Consider the following 20,740-nt stretch of genomic DNA (forward strand, 5'->3'; position numbering starts at 1 on the left):
TGGTTCATCATTAATTTCACAAAACACTGGTGTTTGCTTTGAATGCTTTTTTTTTGTATTATTTGGATGAATCTTTTTTCCACATGGATGCAATTATGTGTATATTGCTAATCTATCTTTTAAAAATTTGATGTTTGATTTTATATGCACACTGCAATGCAAAATTTGTAATCAAAGTTTTTTTTGTGTGTTTTGTCTTTGTGGAAGAGGTAACGTGTGGGATGAAAAATATCATGTATGTAACCCTAACCATTTTTTAAAATGTTTTTTCTGCCGTACAGTATCAATGATTATCTTGCTTGTTTTTAACCGGGGGACTTTGATCCCTCTTAAAATTAATTCTGCAAACATCGAGACTGCCATCTAGTGGACAAAATGACAGCAACTTGTAACAACATTGTGTGTAGGAGGGCGTGGGGGCAAAACTGAATAGTAAAATATACCCTAAAGATGCAGCAGCAGACTAAATAAAAACTGCCATTTATGTGATTTAATGATAAACACAAGAAATGTAAATAGGGCTATGCTTTGTAATTAAGGAAATAATCCATACATACAACTGATTTTTTTCTTCTTCATATAAATCATTTCTGCAGGAAGTGGGAAAATAAATCAGCATTGTGTTTGAGAACTTAGTGTTTTATAAGGTAATCAATCGTGAAGGAAACGTCACAATTTCTTGTGCAAAGTAGTGAAACGAAGACTCTCAGACAGGAACGGAAGTTGCGTCAATTCGGATAACGGAAGTGGTTTGCTGGTTTCGTTTTCTTCAAAAAAAAGAAAAAAACTTGCCGAGCGGTATTTTGGGTGTCGGGCCAGCAGAGAGCAGCATTGGTCAGCAAATGGACTTGAAAACGTGGTTGGACCCGAACTAAAACTCGTGATGACGCCTTGGAACGACTCTCAAGTGTTTCCGAGTGTCGTCGTCGTCGGCACCCCATGGAATAGGTAAGAACACCTTGTAAACTCATGACGAAAGAAGTACAAAAATCACCAAGAAAACATATTTTTTTTCTAAACTACAAACTACCCTTTTTGTGCTCGACGTACAATCACAGGATGTGAATAATGAACTCAACTCACTTTCGTAGAAAGTCTGCTAGCTTACAGCCTGCTAGCTCAATGCTAATGCTAAATAGCCACTATGTCGCATTGCAATGACCCTTTACCAAACACAAACAGTGCAGCAAAATACGTAGACAGATGGTACAACAGTACTCAGTCATATATTCAGTATATAATATAATATATACAGAGTAATGGGTTTCCAATTGCGTGTCATCGAGGTCAAAAAACACAGGTGATAGGTGAAGCGTGATTTTTTTTTCTATCAGTAATTTATCGATTGGTCTCAGGGTGGTGGTGACACACAAGATGGCGTAATTGGAAACCCTTCCATAAACAGTATGTCTACATCCATCCATCTGTCTGTCGCATAGTGCCCCATGGTGGCCAAGGCAGGCACTGCAGGGAGCAGCACGATGGGCTTTCGGTTGAAAGACTACTGCAATGTGAAAAAACAAAAACAAATCGTGAATTATTTTTCATTTTTAATATTATGAAGTGCTGTTTTTCACTAAAATACACATTATAATAGACCTGAACAGATCATATTTCTGTGTATTTCTATACAAGTGGGTAATAAGTTTGCATTAAATATATATAAAAAAGACTGTATACTGTGCTCTCAGGTCACCAAGGATGTACCACTATCACGAAAGCCCTCCTCTAAAACCTCCTACGTGCGGATCACGGGGGGGGGGGGGATCACCCCCTCCCTTTAATAGACGGGGGCTAGCTTGCGTCCCAGCATCCTCACCGCGTAGCCAATCAGCAAGCACGCATCCCCGCTCTGTGCGCCGCGCTGAGTTCTGCTCTAATTAGACCGCCGAGTGCGTGGAAAGTGGACAAGATTCGTTCCTCTGCTTCACGTGCGTGAGGGTGACAAGCATGATGAAGAAAACTCCAAATCCAGGTGAGGACCTTTGTAAATATTTTATTTTACAGATGAAATCTGTGTGTGTAGTATTATTTGTGAGGCTTAATATTGACAGTACATATATATATTTTGTTTACCTTCTAGATTTCTGTTTTACACTATAGCCTCTTAAAGTTACTTCCAGTGCCTCTCTGTTGGGCTAGTTTTGGAGTGCAGTTGAGCGTGACGAGCACCCCAGGGTTCACCTCTGGGTCCCCTGGCGATTCAAGTCAGATGTTCATTTCAGATGTCCTTTTTAAAGCACGGCCTTTTGTCTCTCTGTGGATGCACCGACCGCCTCTGGGCTCTTGCCCCAATTGTGTTCCACAGTGCTCTGCTCGTGTTTAGGAAAATTAATATTATTATTACTATTATTTTTTTGAGGGGGCGGGGGGTTGGCTCTGTATCGTCACTCACGGCAACCAGACACTTTTAGGTACACCTGGATTTGTGGCAATAGATTAAAAGTTGTCTCGGTTTAATAATATTAAATGGGTCTTATATAATATGACATCCATAATTATACATGCATAATTATTTCTTGGGTTATTTATAGTCATATTTTCCTCTTGCCTTAGAAGGTTTGGATGTTAAAAAAGCTCTTGAGCCAAATATCTTGTGTATAACATGTTTTCTTTTAGATTTGTGAGCATAATAAAAGAGTGGAGGTAGTTGACATTTTTAATTTTAAGTCATAATATCAGACCATCCATCCATTCATTCATTTTGTAAGCCACTTATCCTCACAAGGGTCGCAGGAATGCGGGAGGCTATCCAAGCTTTTTTTCGGGAAGGTGGTGGAGGACACCCTGAACTGGTTGTCAGCCAATCGCAGGACACATAGAAACAAGCCATTCACACTCACACCTATGGGCAATTTAGAGTCTCACTCCAATTCACCTACCGTGCATGTCGCGGGGACGTGGGAGGAACCTGGAGTGTCCGGAGAAAACCCACACAGGCATCGGGAAAACATGCCGTCCTCAAAAGTAGGAGATGGATGTTCTAACCCACAGGTGTCAAACTCGAGGCCAGCGGGCCAGATTCAGCCCGCGGAGCCAAATCTAGAGTGTCAATTTACACGTTGCTTGCAAAATCTGTATCAAAATTCCAAATTGGCATGTCATAAATGATGAAATTGAAGCATTTTTGTGTTACTAGTTGAAAAACACATTGCCCTTGATTTCTGATTCCAAAACCAGTTCATAAATTGATCGTGTAAATATGATGAGACGATGAAATAGTTTTACTGTTTCAAAATCAAAAGGGCCCTCCGAGGGAAGCCGGAACTAAAAACGAGTTTGACGCCCCTGCTCTCACCAGTCGTCCACTGTTCCATATCAGTTATATAATGTCCGGGTAGAATGACTATTATTAGTGTCGTGCTGAGGGAGGAATTGTTATTGTCGCAATGAAAAAAATAGTTGTTGGTAAGATGTGCCCCCAAACTAACATTTTTTTTTTGTGGGCTATTACATTTTCATATCATGGCATCATTGGAAATGGTTATCCTATATTTCTTCAAAGCCCTCATTAAAGGTTTTTATTTTGATGTGTGAGTCATTCAGTCATATAACTGCGTTATAAATTCAATTTTGGTGGCGATTGATATTTTTGTGATTGCATCATCATTTGAGGCTGTATTGACAAGATTATAAGAAATCTGGAAAGGCCTCATCGAGGCCTTCAATTTGAGGTATGACTCGAGATAGCAGATTTTTTTTTTTTTCCAACAGATTTTACATCAATGGTAGAAATGTCGTTTTGGGGGGTATTCCATCATAAAATGAGGGCATGGTGAAAATAGTTACGTATCGGAAAAGCACACACGGAGCGCTTTAGTTTGACATATGAGTAAAATGATTTTTGCCTTTGTTTGCTTGTAAAATTAAAGCAAGGAGTCTCAGATGGTGTGTAGGGGTGCACACGCTTACCTTTGGTGCGGGCAGGGTGGGATCGATTCTCGCTCAGTGATGGTGTCGATATCTTGCCCTCCGACTGACTGGCGACCAGTTCACGGCGTCGTCCGCCTTTCGCCCGAAGCTAGCTGGGATAGGCTCCAGCTTCCCTGCAACCCTTGTGAGGATAAGCGGCTTGGATAATGAGACGACTATTCTCCACAAAATCTACCTACTGGATGAGGAGATGCTTTAATTGAAATGTTTAGCGTAATTAGGTGGTTTTCCTTATATTTTTGCCGGAGCCAATCAGTGTAAAATTGGATGATCAAGTCTTTACAAGCAGATTTGTGGGCTCTGGCGTCCATGTGCGCACGTTACACAACGACCTCTTTTCTGGGTCCCATCTGCGTCTTCGTGCTCCCAACATTTGGGACCACACAGGAAAGACTCTTGGGAGGTGATGTCGGTTGGGGACAACAATACCGTCAATCTGGATAAAACGGGCACAAGCAGATTCTGTGACGCAAGGCGGGCACAATGGAGTCCGGCCCCAGAGAATTTTGCCCAACTCATTCACGCACGGTCGGCGCGCAGTCACGTGCGCGAAATACACGGGCAGCAGTGCGGAGCCACAAGGAATCCTGTTCTTGACCTTTTTAGGGAACATAAAGGTCAGAGAGGTTGGTGAGTTTTGGGATGCGAATTAGGAGACTCATCACTGAGCGTTTTGAGTTGTCTCCGAGGTGGACTTTGATGGTTGGGATCACACGCTTGATTGTGGCAAAGAGGAAGCACGAGACCAGAGGCGATGCGCCGGCTCTGAAGTCCTGCCAGCAGGTTGCGCGGGCAACGCTTTGACCGCGAGGCGTCAAATGTTCTCTCAACATCGGGCAGGGGGTTGAAAAGCAAAGCTGAAACCAGTATTTAATCATTCATTACACTTTAATTTAGTTGTTCAATGGAAAAAAAAAATGAATTGAGATTTTGAGTGTGAATTCTATGTGTTTTAAAATTTTTTATTTTTTCAATTATATTAATGTATTTGTAACATTTTATGAAGTTTGTTACATTTTTTTTAATTTCTTTTAATCTGTGCCAGTCTCTAAAGGCACAGCAGGAGTGTATCAGTCATTGACTAGATTTTATGTTTTTTAAAGAAATATATTTCATTTAAAAAAATTCAAATATTGTCATCGGAAAGCTTTTTAAAACTCTAAATCTTTTAAAATAATTCTAATTTAGATCTTTTTTTTCCCCAACTGAATCCAATGTATCGATTTGAAAGCATCTAAATCTTGTTTTCTATTCCTTTTCATTTTTTATTCTCCTTTTATAAATTCATGAAATAATACTGACCATACTTTGATGATAAAACTCTCTTGAATAAGAGTTTTAATGTTTTATAAAGTCCTAAAAAGTCAAATACCGCAATTGTTTAGGTTTTTCTTTATCGTGACATGAAACTTTTTTTTTTAAAAAGTAAAATAACAGAATTTTTTTATGTTTTTCTTAGTGGTGATGTGCAACATTTTTCCCCCCCGCAGCATTACTTGTTGCCAGGTGGGATTCATGGATCGATGTAAACAGACAAGTCAAAATGTTATTTCTACTCAAAATTCCACAACTTACTTACATACTTTAAACAAATATTCTGCATAAATCATACCTGAATAAATAGTCTGACCTAATTCTTTTTTTTTAACTGAATCCAATGTATCGATGTGAAAGCATCTAAATCTTGTTTTCTATTCCTTTTCACTTTTTATTCGCCTTTTATAAATTCACGAAATAAAACCAACCATATTTAGATGATAAAAACTGTCTTGAGTAAGAATTTTGATCTTTTAAAAAGTCCTAAAAAGTAAAATAGCAGAATTTTTTTTATGTTTTTCTTCGTGGTGATGTGCAACATTTTTTCCTCCCGCAGCATTACTTGTTGCCAGGCAGGATTCAAGGAGGGATGTAAACAGACAAGTCAAAATGTTATTTCTATTCAAAATTCCTCAACTTACTTACATAGTTTAAACAAATATTCCGCATAAATCATACCTGAATAAATAGTCTGACCTAATGCTAATTTAGATCTTTTTTTTATTAACTGAATTGAATGTATTGATTTGAAAACATGTAAATCTTGTTTCTATTCCTTTTCACCTTTTATTCTCCTTTTTATAAATTCATGAAATAAAACCAACCATATTTAGATGCTAAAACTGTCTCGAGTAAGAATTCTGATCTTTTAAAAAGTCCTAAATAGTAAAACAGCATAATTTTTTTTTCATGTTTTTCTTTGTGGTGATGTGCAACATTTTTTCCTCCCGCAGCATTACTTGTTGCCAGGCAGGATTCAAGGAGAGATGTAAACACACAAGTCAAAATGTTATTTCTACTCAAAATTCCACAACTTACTTACATACTTTAAACAAATTTTCTGCATAAATCATACCCGAGCTCCACACTTGCTTTCCTCGACCACCAATCGAACTCTGCTGCGATGTTTTTTTTTTGGGGGGGGGAGGATGTTGATAGCGGGACCTCGTCGGCTTGCCGAATTAAATGGACCCTCCTTACTTTCCGCTTTCAATTCCAGTGACCCTGAATAAAACCGGGAGATTCGCCGGGTGAATGCACGGCGTTTCTTTTCTCCGCCGTTCTCACTCGGCACGCTTGAGAGATCACAAGTCCGCTGCCTTCCGTCTTCTCGTGGCCTGTCCTCAGCTTTCAATACACTCCTTTTGTTTTATTGGCCGTTTGCCCGTTTTGAGGATTCATTCCATTTTTGTAGGGGAGTGTCCTTCATACTGACCTGCAGGTTCAAGTGAACGGTGCGTCAAAATAATGTGGTGACGGTGGAAAAATACATTTGGATGAAAAATGGACCCACAGTTAGCTGCGCTGCTCCGTAAAATGTAAAATAAAAATATGACGGTGGCGTAAACGTTCGGTACAAATAAGCAGTCTAAAGGCATCCAGCGTGAGCGTTGTATCAGAAATGTCGCTACTTTCAGTTGAAAAATGTATGATTGAATGTAGGCTCATTATCCATCCATCCAGTTTCTTTGCCGCTCATCCTCACAGGGGTCGCGTGAGTGATAGAGCCAATACCAGCTGTCAACAGGCAGTAGGCAGGGTACACCCTGAACTGGTCGCCAGCCAATCGCAGGGCACAGAGAGAGAAACAGCCGCAGTCACACTCACACCTAGGGGCAATTTTGGAGCGTCCAATGAATGTTGCATGTTTTTGGAATGTAGGAGGAAACCGGAGTGTCCGAAGAAGACCGACGCAGGCACGGGGAGGACATACAAACTCCACAAAGGCGAGACCGGGATTGAACCCGGGACCTCAGAACTGTGAGGCCAACGCTTTACCAGTTGATCCACCGTTCCGCCGTAGGTTTATTAATTGATCAATAATGCTATTTTTTTCGCACAACATGATTGTCATCACATTTTATATATTTTGGGTATGAATATAATATCCTTACTAAATATAATATCATTCATAAAGTTTGATATCATAATGAGTTACAAAATAGAACTAACTGTAGTTCTGTTATTTGGTAGGAACTATTGTTAACACGTAAATTAATGCAAAATTAAAATGAATTATATTTATCGATTGAATAACATTGTCGGCGGCATTGTGGATCAACTGGGAACACGTTGGCCTCACAGCTCTGTGGTCCCGGGTTCGATCCCAGAGTCGCCTATGTGGAGTTCATGTGTTCTCCCCGTACCTGCGTGGGTTTCCTCCGGGCACTCCGGTTTTCTCCCACATCCCCAAAAAAACATGTAACATTAATTGCACACATTAATTGTCTAAATTGCCCCTAGGTGTGGTTGTGAGTGCGGCTGTTTGTCTCCATGTGCCCCGCGATTGGCTGGCGACCAGTTCGGGGTGGACCCCACCTCCTGCTGGGATAGGCTCCAGCGCTCCCCGTGACCCTCGTGAGGATAAGCGGCAAAGAAAACGGATGGCTGGATAGATAACGTCGGCTTCCATTTAAAAAAATAATATTGTTTTCAAAGTGAAAATATATGTGCTGTAAAATGTGTTTTAATGTAGATCCTTGCATTACTGTGCGAACTAATGTATGTGAATATTCATGCAAATTAATATGAAAGTTAATTATAAAGGTCAGATCATAGACGCCATTGCTAACACATGCGCACATGAAAGAGTTTTGCTAACCAACACAGCAGCACCAAATTGTGTAAAAAGGGAGTTTGCAATGTTAAAGCTTCCAGCAACTACCAGAGCAGCAGCGGACAAAGGGGAGTCGATACAGTTCTTTATTTCTCCTCCACAATGTGTGCATTCTCTGGAGTGTGAGAGTTCAACTCCCAGCGTTTCCATTCACCGTCTCCAGTCAAGATGCCAACGCTTGACGGCTCGTATAATTCTTCTTATCATCTTAACCTCCCGTGCTTGTGCACGTCCCCCGGGATTAAACCGCTCTTATCGGTGGGACTGCTTTTGTCGGCCGCGAGTTTAAAAAAAAAAAAAAAAAAATCTCATCGCGTTGCCGCCGTAGATACTTCGGATCCGTCCCTGCGAAATTCATCCTCACTTGATAACTTTTTGCTCAGCTATTATCTCAATCCTCTCTGGGCCGCTGCAGGAAATGGCACATCGTATTTGCTCGAGTTCTGATTAAGCTAATATGATTCATGCTGGGCTGTGGACCGTCCATCCAGTTTGTGTAGCGCTTGTCCTCATTAGGGTCACGGGTGAGTAGGAGTCTATCCCAGCTGAGAGGCGGTGTGCAGTAAACCCCCGCTAATCACGGGCGTGGGGGGCATTTAAACAAGAGCCTGGAGAGATTGAATATCCGCTGGTGGATATCTGTTTGGAAGTTAAAGAGTTCAAGATAATGACTTTTAAGTACTTATCAGCTTGACTTCTTTCGTCTCCTTTTTTAGTCACTTCATCGACGTCCCAGAAAGTTTCACCTGCAAGTGAACAAAACACATGATCACTTCTTGTCCTTTTTCTATTCATTTCTAGATTGTTTTTTTTTTTTTTGGTTTTGTTTCTCTCCAACTGTTGGTATTTTATCTAAAGCGCCAAAGAGATTGATGTCAGGATTAGACCGTCACGACATTCTAGAGTGGCGTTAACGGATCCATTGCGACTTGATGGTATTGTGTGTATCACATGACAATGGACCTTTCCGACCTGTCATTCACTCGTACAATAATAGCCAATCAGATAGCCGCATTGTCTTAAGCCCTGGCTTGACACGCCCCTCTCGCCGTATCGTCCCACAATCAGTGCTGGTTGTCAGTAGCGTGCGCTTGGAAAAGTTAATGTCACAAAGAAAATAGTCCTCAGATGCGCTTGGGAAACATGCAATTCTGATGATAGATATCCTGCTAGGTTACAAGGGGCCCGGTTTTATGACGAAGAGTCGGGTTAGTGATACGTAAATGTGCCGTGTCATGCAAGAGAAATGTCTATTTGCCCATTTGGATCACATCGGACTTTTAAAACAAAGCACTGTGTTCAATTACAAGCAGAGTCAAATGAATACACCCACTTATAAAGACTACAATGATATTTCTTGTGATCTTTCCAAGTAAAAGGTACTCAACCTGCTTTACGTGCGCAGTACGATTCCACTATTTTATCCTGTTGGATTTCAATATGGAGTTTGTGAGGCGTCAAACTTTTTTCCATCGATCGCCAATATTTCGCTGTAACGCTGACGCTGCGTCCCGCTCCATCCAAAGTCTTAATTCCGTGTACATATCCTTGCGTGAAATAGTTGAGACCTCTCTGTAGAACTCTCTTGGACGAGTCTGACGCATTTGGCAAAACACATACCTCAATATTATCTGGAATACGCGATAGAGAATCGACTTCAAACATGTTCTGTTCAACCGCCATTTTGGAAGCTTGTGGGACACGGCTACGGGGGCGGAGCTCAAGATTGCCATCGGAAAGGTCCATTAGCATGTATTTGCTTAAAAACAACAACTTGACAGTTGAGGTTCTCCCTTTCTATTAAAAATGTAGATGTGAAACCATACACTGAATTAATTGTCCGCCCATTATCAAGTTTTATCTAGAATAGCACCGAGGTTGATTTTGGGTTAGTTCAGTGGTCTCAAACATGCAGCACGCGGGCCATTTACGGCCCAAGAGATGATATTTTGCGGCCCCCACCTTAATACGAAAGGATAATGGTAGTGCGGCCCTTGAGTATTATATGGATGGAACTTTTACAGTGTTGTGTGTGGAACAGACCAATCACGGTAGGGTAGATGGCTATCGAGCTTGTGACATCGACCAGGCTCGACGTAAACAGAGAAACAATTTTTAATGAGAAAGTTACAGTTGAGTTGCCGAGGAGTTTTTATTTTTATTTTTTTTGTAGTTTTACACGCAAGTTGTAAACACCAGCGTCCTTCATGTTACTCTGTGTTTAAAACAAGATGTTTGAGAAGCTAGAATTGTTTTTCATTTCTAATTTTAAATCCACATAAGTCCGTTTGCGCAGAGGCTACGTCCCAGCCTAAGGCACCCAAGTTGAATTGAGTTTGAGACCCCCGGTTTAGTTGCTCCCTCGCAAATTTTCCACTGCCAATCAAATTTGCTTCTGCACAGAGCAACGATTCCCGACCGCCGCCGTGAACGACGCGACCATGGACAATCCCCTCTCAATCCGCGATGAAACGTCTCGTAAAGCCTCACAGCTTGAGAGGATGACATCGTGGGCCGATGTTTCTAAAAATAGAGCGGGTGGGCGATGACGTTCCGTTTAGAAAAAAAAAAAAACATCATAATTGGGCGTGTAAATAATAGCATAAGGATGAAAGCAGGCCACGCCGCCGCTGCTTAGCGTGACGAGCAGCCAGCCATTCGTGAAGGACTTTGCTCATTAGACAAAAACACCTGATGTTCCGCGCGGATGCCATCGAAACTCGGGCGTCCTTGTTCCTCTGCGTTTGTGATTTTGCCCCAATTAACATCAACTTGAACGCACGCTGTAAGAAGTTATGAACATCAAAAACGCTTTATCTCGCCCTTTCACTTGGCGTGTTTGTCTCGAGCGTCTTCCAGATAAAAATGCCGCGGGGGGATTGGAAGACTCTGGACAATTTGGCGGATCTTTTGCAGAGACTGCAGTTATCTGGACAGAAACTTCAGATCATATAGTGGACTTGCAGTATAGCGACCCACGGGCAAAAAAAAAAAAAGAACAGCGATTGTAACCAAAGACGTCAGCAGGAGCCAAATTTGCTTTAGGGATGAAAAAATCTGAGGTTATTATGAGCAAAAAAAATAAACGAGAAATTGAAAGAATGAGGTCTGTCGATAAGGCTGACGCGTTTCCGGTGAGAGTTGGACTCCGCCAAGGCTGCTCTTTGTCACCGATTTTGTTCATAACTTTTATGGACAAAATTTCTAGGCGTAGAGGGTGTCCGGTTTGGGGGCCTCAGCGTCGGATCTCTGTTCTTTGCCGATGATGTGGTTCTGTTGGATTCATCAAGCCGTGATCTCCAGCTCTCACTGGAGCGATTCGCAGCCGAGTGTGAAGCGGCTGGGAAGAGAATCAACGCCTCCAAATCCGAGACTATGGTCCTGAGTCGGAAAAGGCTGGCGTGCCCTCTCCGGGTTGGGATGAGCTCCTTCCCCAAGTGGAGGAGTTCAAGTATCTTGGGGTCTTGTTCACGATTGAGGGAAGAATGGAGCAGGAGATCGACAGGCGGATCGGTGCAGCGTCTGCAGTGATGCGGACTTTGTATCGGTCCGTTGTGGTAAAGAGGGAGCTCAGTCGAAAGGCGAAACTCTCAATTTACCAGTCGGTCTACGTTCCTACCCTCTCACCTATGGGCATGAACTGTGGGTTGTGACCGAAAGAACAAGATCCCGGATCCAAGCGGGCGAAAGGAGTTTCCTCCGCAGGGTGTCCGGGCTCTCCCTTAGAGATAGGGTGAGAAACTCGGTCATCCGGGAGGGGCTCAGTGTCGAGCCGCTACTCCTCGGCATCGAGAGGAGCCAGATGAGGTGGCTGGGGCATCTGATCCGGATGCCTCCCGGACGCCTGCCTGGTGAGGTGTTCCGGGCATGTCCTACCGGAAAGACGGGGACAACCCAGAACACGCGAGAGAGACTATGTCTCTGGGGGGGACTGGGAACACCTCGGGATCCCTCCGGAAGAGCTGGAAGAAGTGGCTGGGGAAAGGGAAGTCTGGGTATCCCTGCTGAATCTTCTTCCCCCGCGACCCGACCCGGAAAAGCGGTAGATAATAGATGGATGGATGTCGAAAAGAACAAGGTCATGGGTTCATCTCTGTTGAATCATGAAAACATGGCCTTCAAGATTAAAAAAAAAAAAAAGAAATTGCCAAAAGGCTGAAGATAAATAATGGATGGCTCTACTCCGGTTCTTAATATTAAAGGAAATAATGTATCATGATCATTTTTTGGCAAGCTCACTGTACCGGCTTTGAAACTGAAAGCCCCCATAAATTTGCAGTCAAGTCGATCCGCATTTGTAACAACAAGAGCGGAAAAACTGGACGTCCAAACGCCAAAGGTAGTTGAGATTGAACACCTGAACGTTCTAAAAGTTCTGGCATGCAAACGGACATTGCGGTGGTCCAAGAACTGAGGAGGGTTAGAGGGAGTTAGATCAGATGTAGCAGAAGCTGGGACGTTCAAACTGGGACGAGCAGGAGAAAAATCTGTCCCAAAACCCAATTCTTTGTGTCTTACTGTGATATTTCCAATACATCATACATATTAAGATTTAAAATAATAAACTAGTCTCCCTCGGGCATTCAGTCGGGTTCCGATGCGGTCGCAGCATTTGATTCACTTCCTTGTCACCCTCATTTTGTCGTATCCATTGTGGACGTAATCCACATGAGCAGAGATGACTGGCGGAGTTTACTGTGTACGTGCGTGCGCCTCCGGGCACGTGTTGAACTGCAGTGTGTGTGTTTTTTGCATGTGTGTAGCTCGCCGGGGTCCAAGTGGTGGATTTGGACATCAGGGGCTTGGCATGCTGATTATAGAGCTCCGAAGCCACGAGGAGCCGCAGGAACTCTCCCGTTTCTTTCTTCTCGTTCTTTTTCCAACATCTTCCCTCCTTCACGTTTGGGCACATTCGCAGACGTTGGAGGTGAAGGGCGGCGGGGGCCCCCGTGCCGATGTGGCAAATTTTATAGGCCAAAGCTTCACTTTGAGGTTTGGGATCACAAAAGTAAGAGTCGAGATTGATGTGTGAACACTGATTTTTTTTTTTTAATTAAAAGGGGTGAATTGCGATGTTATGATCTAATTATACGGGGGCGTCAGTGCGGCGCAATTACATATATATGTATAAAAAATGGGTTTGATCACTTATTGTTGGTTAGTTTGTCATTTGAGGACTATGCAACCGATTTTCAAGAAACTTTATGGATGGGTGTACCATGTGTGTCGAGAAAACATCCGTTTTGGCCAGGTTCCTTGTGGAGAGGCCGATTTTCATTTTCTGCCGTTTCAACCCACTCGCGTTGGTGGCACGTGTGGGCAGTGACCAGCCGAATTGATCAGATGGCGTTGCGCCAACGGGGCAGGAATCAAACTGGAGGCCTCGCAACAATCAAACAAGTCACTTGGAAATCTTTTGGGATTTTTCAGCCTTGGCGCAGATCTGAAGGGTTATTTGGTAACAACCAGTTGGCTAACCGGGAGAGGTCTGACCAAAATCACGACGCTACCGCAAGCATCTTGGAATGTGTTTCTCTCCAATTTTCATCATCTGGACTTGCCGTGAAAATGGTGGAGAATCAACATTTACTTGGTTGAAGATCCTTTAAACTAAAAAATAAAAAAAAAAAAACAGGGGTTGAAAAAGTATTGGGCTAGTTGTGGCAAAATTTCAAAACTGTAAAAATAAGGGGAAACCAAATATGTCCAGCATGCAAAGATCAGGCTTTTGCTTTCCTGCGTTGTGGTTTTTGCATTCCGACAATAACATTTATACGTCCTTCACTGATGATAGCAAGTAAAAGCCGCTGTGAATGAATATCATTTTTCTTTACCATGTCGACTTGGTTCTACCCAATTCAATAAGGCACAAAATATAGTAAACACTTTTGCATCTTTTTTTTTTTTTTGGTGTTTTCATGTCTAGATAGTTTTCCGGCGGGTACGCTGGTTTGATCCCGCATTCCAAAATTAGCATGTTAGATTTATTGCAGAATCGAAATTGTCCGTAGGTGTGAATGTATGGACGCTTGCTTGTCTGTATCGATGAATGCTTGGTGAGCACGGTGGCTCAGCTGGAAAGCGCTGGCCTCACAGTTCTGAGGTCCCAGGTTCGATCCCGGACCCGCCTGCGTGGAGTTTGCATGTTCTCCCCGTGCCTGCGTGGGTTTCCTCCGGGTACTCCGGTTTCCTCCCGCATTCCAAAAACATACAACATTAATTGGACACTCTAAATTGCCCCTCGATGTGATTGTGAGTCCGGCTGTTTGTCTCGATGTGCCCTGCGATTGGCTGGCAACCAGTTCCGGGTTTACCCCACTTCCTGCCCTTTGACAGCCGGGATAGTCTCCAGCACGCCCAGCGACCCTCGTGAGGATACGCGGCTAAGAAAATGGATGGATGGATGCTATATATATGTTTGGTTGTGTCCTGTGAGAATTTTGGGGTTCAAATATACTTTTAATGTTTAAAATAAAAGAGTTCAAATCTACTTTGAAGTCACTAGACTTGTTGTTGTCGTCGTCCCTGGAAGCCTTCTTTTCTTGTTTATTTTTTTAAAGCAAAGGTCCAGTGATTGAAACCGAGCCTGTGACAATCTCCATAATGGTGTTGGCCCGTTTTTCAATAACATACGGAACCTACTCGATCTTATAAGCGAGGTTTGATGAAACCCCATTTTTACGCCGTCCTCCGCCAGGTCCGTTTTGCGTTTAATGGTTACCGTATGGCGCGAGAGAAATATGTCAGTTGCAGCACGGCCACGCTGTGATGAACCGACGCGCTGGCCCGACGGTCCAACTGACCTCACGGTGCGATCTCAATTGTCAGCAAAGTGGAAGATATGAGCTTATAGTTACATCTTAAAAAGATGGCGTTTTTTTTTTTTTTTTTTTTTCCCCGGACTAGATTTGATTAGATATGCCGCGTGAGTGTGCACTGTGCTCGTATTGTGTGAGAGCATGCAGCGAACAAGGTCACGAGCTGGTTATAATTTTGTATATTTCCCAGCATTTTGTTTGTTGGGATTCGGCGTAGGCCGGACACGGTGCCAGCTGCTGACTCAGCACGAGCAATGACGTGGCCTTTCTTCACCCCGCTGACTTTACGAGTTCTGAAATGTCTTCACTTTTCGGGAATATCTGAAAGGCTGCTTGTAATTATCTGAGAGATCCACGTTTCTTCTTCAACATTCACAGTAAAGCTGTTGTGCATCAAGAAGTCCCGTAGGGGTCTGGGTCTTCGAAAGCCGTCAATGGGAGTGAAGGGCGGGGGGTAGAGAATCCCAGTTTGTACCGAACAGTGCAATTCGTGTTAGAGTGGTGCACTATGCCCCCCCATTGCCATCGTAAAAGTATCGGACACAAAACTTTGATAATGCACACTGCGATGGGGTTCGATACAATACTGTACAGTTAACATTCATTTTGAAGCAAGTAAAATTGTTTCAGCGTGACCGACTTTCTGTTGATCCATTTGATGTTTTGTTTTTTTGTTCTGAGGTCACTGATGGTGTAGTGCTACACACGGCTGATTTTGGTGCAGGCAGCGTGGGATTGATTCCCCCACAGTTGATGGTGTGACTGACTGGCGACCAGTTAAGGGCGTTGTCCGTCTTTCGCTAACTTTCAAAGTTAGCTGGGTTAGGCTCTGGCGCTCCCGCAACCCTTGTGAGGATAAACGGGTTGGAGAATGGACTCTTTCCGCTGTGCTGGAACTATTAACTCTTATTATTTTTGGCTCTTTATAACACACGGTGTGGTCCAGCCCTGGTTTTGACCCGGAATGCCGGATTCTGCAACTGTCATCAGTCAGGCGGAAGATCTGATTGGGAAAATAGCGACACAATCAGACCTCATTATTCCCTGATTACTCAGATGATGTGTTCTTAGTTTCTGCGTTGCGTTTGGGCTTAGTTTTTGATGGTATGTCATGTTCAATTAGGAAAGTGTCTCATCAAAATCATTTCCAGATTGTGTGTAAATCTGCCTCAACAGCACCAAAAGGAATTTGTGGAGCCGATGGAGAATGCCTTTCCTCATGGGAGCACAGTCATGAGCGTACAGGGTCAGCTTCTAAATTTGGTTTTTCAGTGGATGAGTGATGTGAAGAGTTTTGTCGTCCTCTGTACATGCCCCAGGTTGGATTTGGAGCAAACGAGGAGGACAGCGCCTCGCTCGCTCGCTCGCTCCCCCCCCCCCCTTCCCTCTTTCTGTTGGCTGCATGTGCATGGCAGTGTATGACGATGACGTGGAAGCGGGCCACCGAGGGGGGTGGGGGGGTGTTGAGGAGGGATCGTGCTCCGGTGAGGTCATCCGACTGTGGCTGGCTGCACCGCATCGCGCCGCTCGTGCTGTTTCTTTCCTCATCAGATCCCGGAGTCGTTCTGTTCTTAAAGCTGCTCAGTTCCCATCAAACGGTCTGGAACAGAAATATGTGTCGTCCTTCAACTCCCAACACAGTGGGCTCTATTTTCATTGATGACATAACTGCGGTCGAATGTAAAAACTGACGTAACTTGATTTTCCTTGCAAAGGTGAGGCCCCGGTCTGCATCAAGCTCGGTGTATCAAGGCAGCAATGGACGATCTTAAGCTCCGCCCCCCTTAGCTACAGTTGCCATGTCCCACAAGCTTCCAAAATGGCGACCGAACAGAACAGGTTTGAAGTCGATTCTCTATCGCGTATTCCAGATAACATTGCGGTATGTTTTTTTCCAAATGCGTCAGACTCGTCCAAGAGAGTTCTACAGGGAGGTCTCGACTATTTCATGCAAGGATATGTACACGGTATTAAGATTTTGGACGGAGCAGGACACAATGTCAGAGTGACAGCGAAAAGTTGACTATCGATGCAAAAAAAGTTTGACGCCTCACAAACTTCAAATTGAAATCCAATGGGATAAAATAGTGGAATCGTACTTTGCATGTGAAGCAGGATGAGTACTTTTTACTTGGAAAGATCACCAGTAATATCATTGTAGTCTTTAGAAATGAGTGGGTGTATTCATTTGCGTGTCAAGCCAGGGCTTAAGACAATGCAGCTATCTGATTGGCTATCATTGTACGTGTGATTGACAGGTCGGAAAAGTCCATTGTGTGCTCTTGGACACAACTTTGGCAAAGTGACATTTTGGGCAGGAAGTCTTTCTTAATTTACATCGACAGGGACCACGTCTACGTTTTGGAGCCGGTAATCCAACACGATTTTGATGAATTTGATTATGGCACGTGCTGAAACTGCCTGACCGCGATGGGGGGAAAAAAATGTAACCGACGTCTTCGCTTAATCGACATTGACTGGACATTCATCACTTTATATCCGACTCCAAAAACCTGTACTCTTTGAAACCTCTTCGGTAACGGGTCCAGGTTCAAAGTCAACTGAAGCTCGCCCATGACCCTATTGATGATAAGTGTTTAGAAAATGGATGGTGGATGGTTTGCACACAGTCCTTTATGATTTCCCACATTTTGCCCGCTTATGTCACAAGGCTCAAGTACTTTGTCGTCGCCCCGCTCACGTCCTTCAAAACCTCCAATGCTCGTTCCGCTTGCCACTCCACCTCATCTTTCCTCCTCTTCCTGCTTTTCCTTCTCCTTCAATGTGCATCAGTTGCTGGCAGGCATCCCTTAAGTGTGCGCTGGCATGCTGGTGACTTTTTTTGTTATTGTTGTTTTGTCCCACTCATACATAACTAAATATAGCACGTTGGAGTCACGCGTTAGGCTGTAGGTTGTGCTCCGAAGTGACGGCTTGCATGAATGTACGGCCCGGGGCCCGCCGTCGCAGCCCTTTTTCGGGGTGTGTGTTTGCATGAGTGAACAAGAACACGTGACTGTCTGTGTCTTCATGACCATCTGCCTCAGTGACGGAAAATATAGGCTATATCTTTAGCGTACGTGCGGGAAAGTGCATTCATGATATATGTGTGTGTGTGTGTGGTGTGTGTGTGTGTGTGTGTGCTATACGTGTATTCAAAAGATACGCTGTCATCCATCAAGAATATGTTGTCACGCGATTTCAATGTATATGCGTGGGTCTTATTTGTCAGTGGGTGTTCATAACAATTCCGTTCTGTGCGTGTGTCAAGTGCCGCTATCTGCTTGGGATGATGGAGTGTACAAGTGATGAAAGGTATGTGAGGGAGGAAGAATTATGCGATGTACAAGAGTGAGCGGCGGTATTTTATTGGCTGTGAAAGGGGACTGCAGGGTTGGGAGGTTGCGGATGTTGCAGAATTAAAAGTGTTTGAAAAAGGTTTGAATGTAGCTTCATTTCGTTCGCCCCTCCCATGTATCTGACCAAAAGTGTAGAACTTTGTAGTCATGCATATCCATCTTAAACAAAATAGCAGTGCGAGTAATATTAAGCTAGCGGTGGCAGTGTAAACAAGATGATATTAGCCACGGTTGTTATGTTGGTAGCATGAATTATTTGGAATGTTATCAGTTTGAAGTGTAAAGTTTTTCTAATGTACAGTCATCCATCCATCCATTTGCTTTGCCGCTTATCCTCACGAGGGTTGCGGGGAGTGCCGGAGCCCATCCCAGCTGTCGACGGGCAGGAGGCGGTGTACACCCTGAACTGGTTGGTAGCCAATCGCAGGGCACGTAGAGACAAACAGTCACGCTCACAGTCACGCATTTATTTTATTTTTACACACGAGTTTGAGCAAAGCTCCTGAAGCCCAAGGCAACAGGTCAGTGCGAGGCCGCAGGTCTGTCATGCCTCCTGACCCTGATGGGTTGTTTTCCCTCAACTCACATTGGAGACACAATTTCAGGCATGAGAGGGAGATTTTTTTCCACTGATTATTCATTTCATGTTCTCTACTGTCAGGTCTTACTGACAGTTTTAACAACTATAGCAAAAAGTGATTTAAAAATCAAAATTACAAGCCTCTGCTGTATTTTCACTCATTCAGTCACCATGTTCCAAATTAAACTTTGCTTGTTCTTATATTTATCAGAAGATGGAAATCAGAAGAGTGTGCTCACAGACAAACTTTTGGAATTAGGCGTCTCACAATAAGATTTACCGTACTGAGCATCCATTTATACTTATCAACGTGCAGGCTCTGACTCATCTATTTGTACAATATACAATCATAAATCCTGTCTAACCGTGGCTTTGTTGGAGCTCACCATGACGTCTCAGCATGACACAAGAGGCTGATTGGCTGCCCCAGCAAGTGTGACGACACACACGCTCGCTAAAGACAATGTCAACACCCGAGTGGTGTCACAAACAGACACGCGTGCAGGAACTGAACAACAGCGTTCTGTTGAAATTGCACTCAAACAACGGTAGCCACAAACGAGAATTGAGCTGCTTTCCCCGCAGTCATCATCTGGGGTTGACAACGTACACACACGCTTTAAAAAAAAAAAAAAAATCCCTAATCTGCTTCCTCTGCTCTGCTTCACATCACTGCTCTGATTTGTGTGAAGGAGCTCCAGGATTTAAGACTAGTGGGGGTGGTCTTCTTTCAACACCAAATCTGGCTTGGTTTTCTTCCATTTGTCCTTATATCGTTTAACTTTGTGATATTCACTCTTAAATGCGAACTTGTTTGCAGTCATAATTGTACACTTCAAACCCGTTGGCATTAATGTTCCCCGAAAGGGAGTGGCGAGAAGCTGCTGTCTTTTTCTTCATTAAGTGTGCTCCCCACTGAAAGTTAACAGTGGCGGCAGTTTTTGGTTGGTGGGGGGAGGGGGGAGCAAATCAAGTAGTGCCCTGAGACCCAAGATCCAAATTGATTGGAAAAAATCCAAATTGTTCGAGAATCCGGCACGTTTTAGTCATGCACATACTGTAATAATCATTGTAATAACCTGTTTTTCTGTTAGTCATAATTAAGGCCGTAAAGGGCCCCACCCTATCTCTCATGTGTGTTAGAAATAATCAGAGAGAATATTTCCGGTTGAAATCCCATACAAGCCAAAGGAAAAGCAAAATGTGTTTTTCACTACTGTAATTTTTCGGCCTACAGAGCGCACCTGATTATTAGGATCACCCCGTACTTTGGTACATACATAAACTACACCTATGTAAAAACCGCGAGTGCCCACATTGATACCCACATTTAAACAGGAGAAATTTACAAAGAAAGATGGTACACAGAAAGAGTTGTCAAAGTTTTAATACCTTAGCTTAGCTTAGCTTAAAATAGCAACAATATGCTAGCATGAACAGGGCTGGTAAAAAAAAAAAATAAATCATATGCAGCAACTAAACAGTATCACAGCACTAACTGGGCCAGTTAAAAAAAAAACATCCCTAAATCACTGAGACGCGGCAGTTAAACAGCAGCAAAACGCTAACGCCGTGCTAACAGGGCCAGTTAAAAAAAACATACCGGTAAAAATCACTGAGACACGGTAGTAACACAGCAACAACAAGCTAGCACAGCGCTAACGCTAGCGCAGCGCTAAGAGGGCCGGTTAAAAAGGAAAAAAAAACATACCGGTAAAAGTCACTTTCTCGGCACATATATTCCACATATATAATTATAATCATTAAACTGAGGTCCACCGTGCTCAAATTTCCAAATTTGTGTGACTTTTGTGGTATATTTTTCGACTACTTTCTACTCGGGCTGAACTGATAGAATGAAAAATTGAAGCTACTCAGTTAATATTTCCTTTCAGTT

General features: G+C 43.3%; 1 protein-coding gene across 1 annotated transcript in view; it reads left to right on the forward strand.

Moving 5' to 3' along the window:
* Positions 1-797: 797 nt before the first annotated feature.
* septin9b (septin 9b) overlaps positions 798-20,740 on the forward strand; it is an 86,940-nt gene continuing 66,997 nt past the window's right edge. Inside the window, exons 1-2 of the mRNA XM_061828759.1 lie at positions 798-948; positions 1,692-1,975. Coding sequence (XP_061684743.1) covers positions 1,951-1,975 — 25 coding nt within the window. The 5' untranslated portion in view covers positions 798-948; positions 1,692-1,950. The remainder of the gene's footprint in view (positions 949-1,691; positions 1,976-20,740) is intronic.

The sequence above is a fragment of the Syngnathoides biaculeatus genome, chromosome 9 (assembly GCF_019802595.1).
Source record: "Syngnathoides biaculeatus isolate LvHL_M chromosome 9, ASM1980259v1, whole genome shotgun sequence".
NCBI classification, from domain to species: domain Eukaryota; kingdom Metazoa; phylum Chordata; class Actinopteri; order Syngnathiformes; family Syngnathidae; genus Syngnathoides; species Syngnathoides biaculeatus.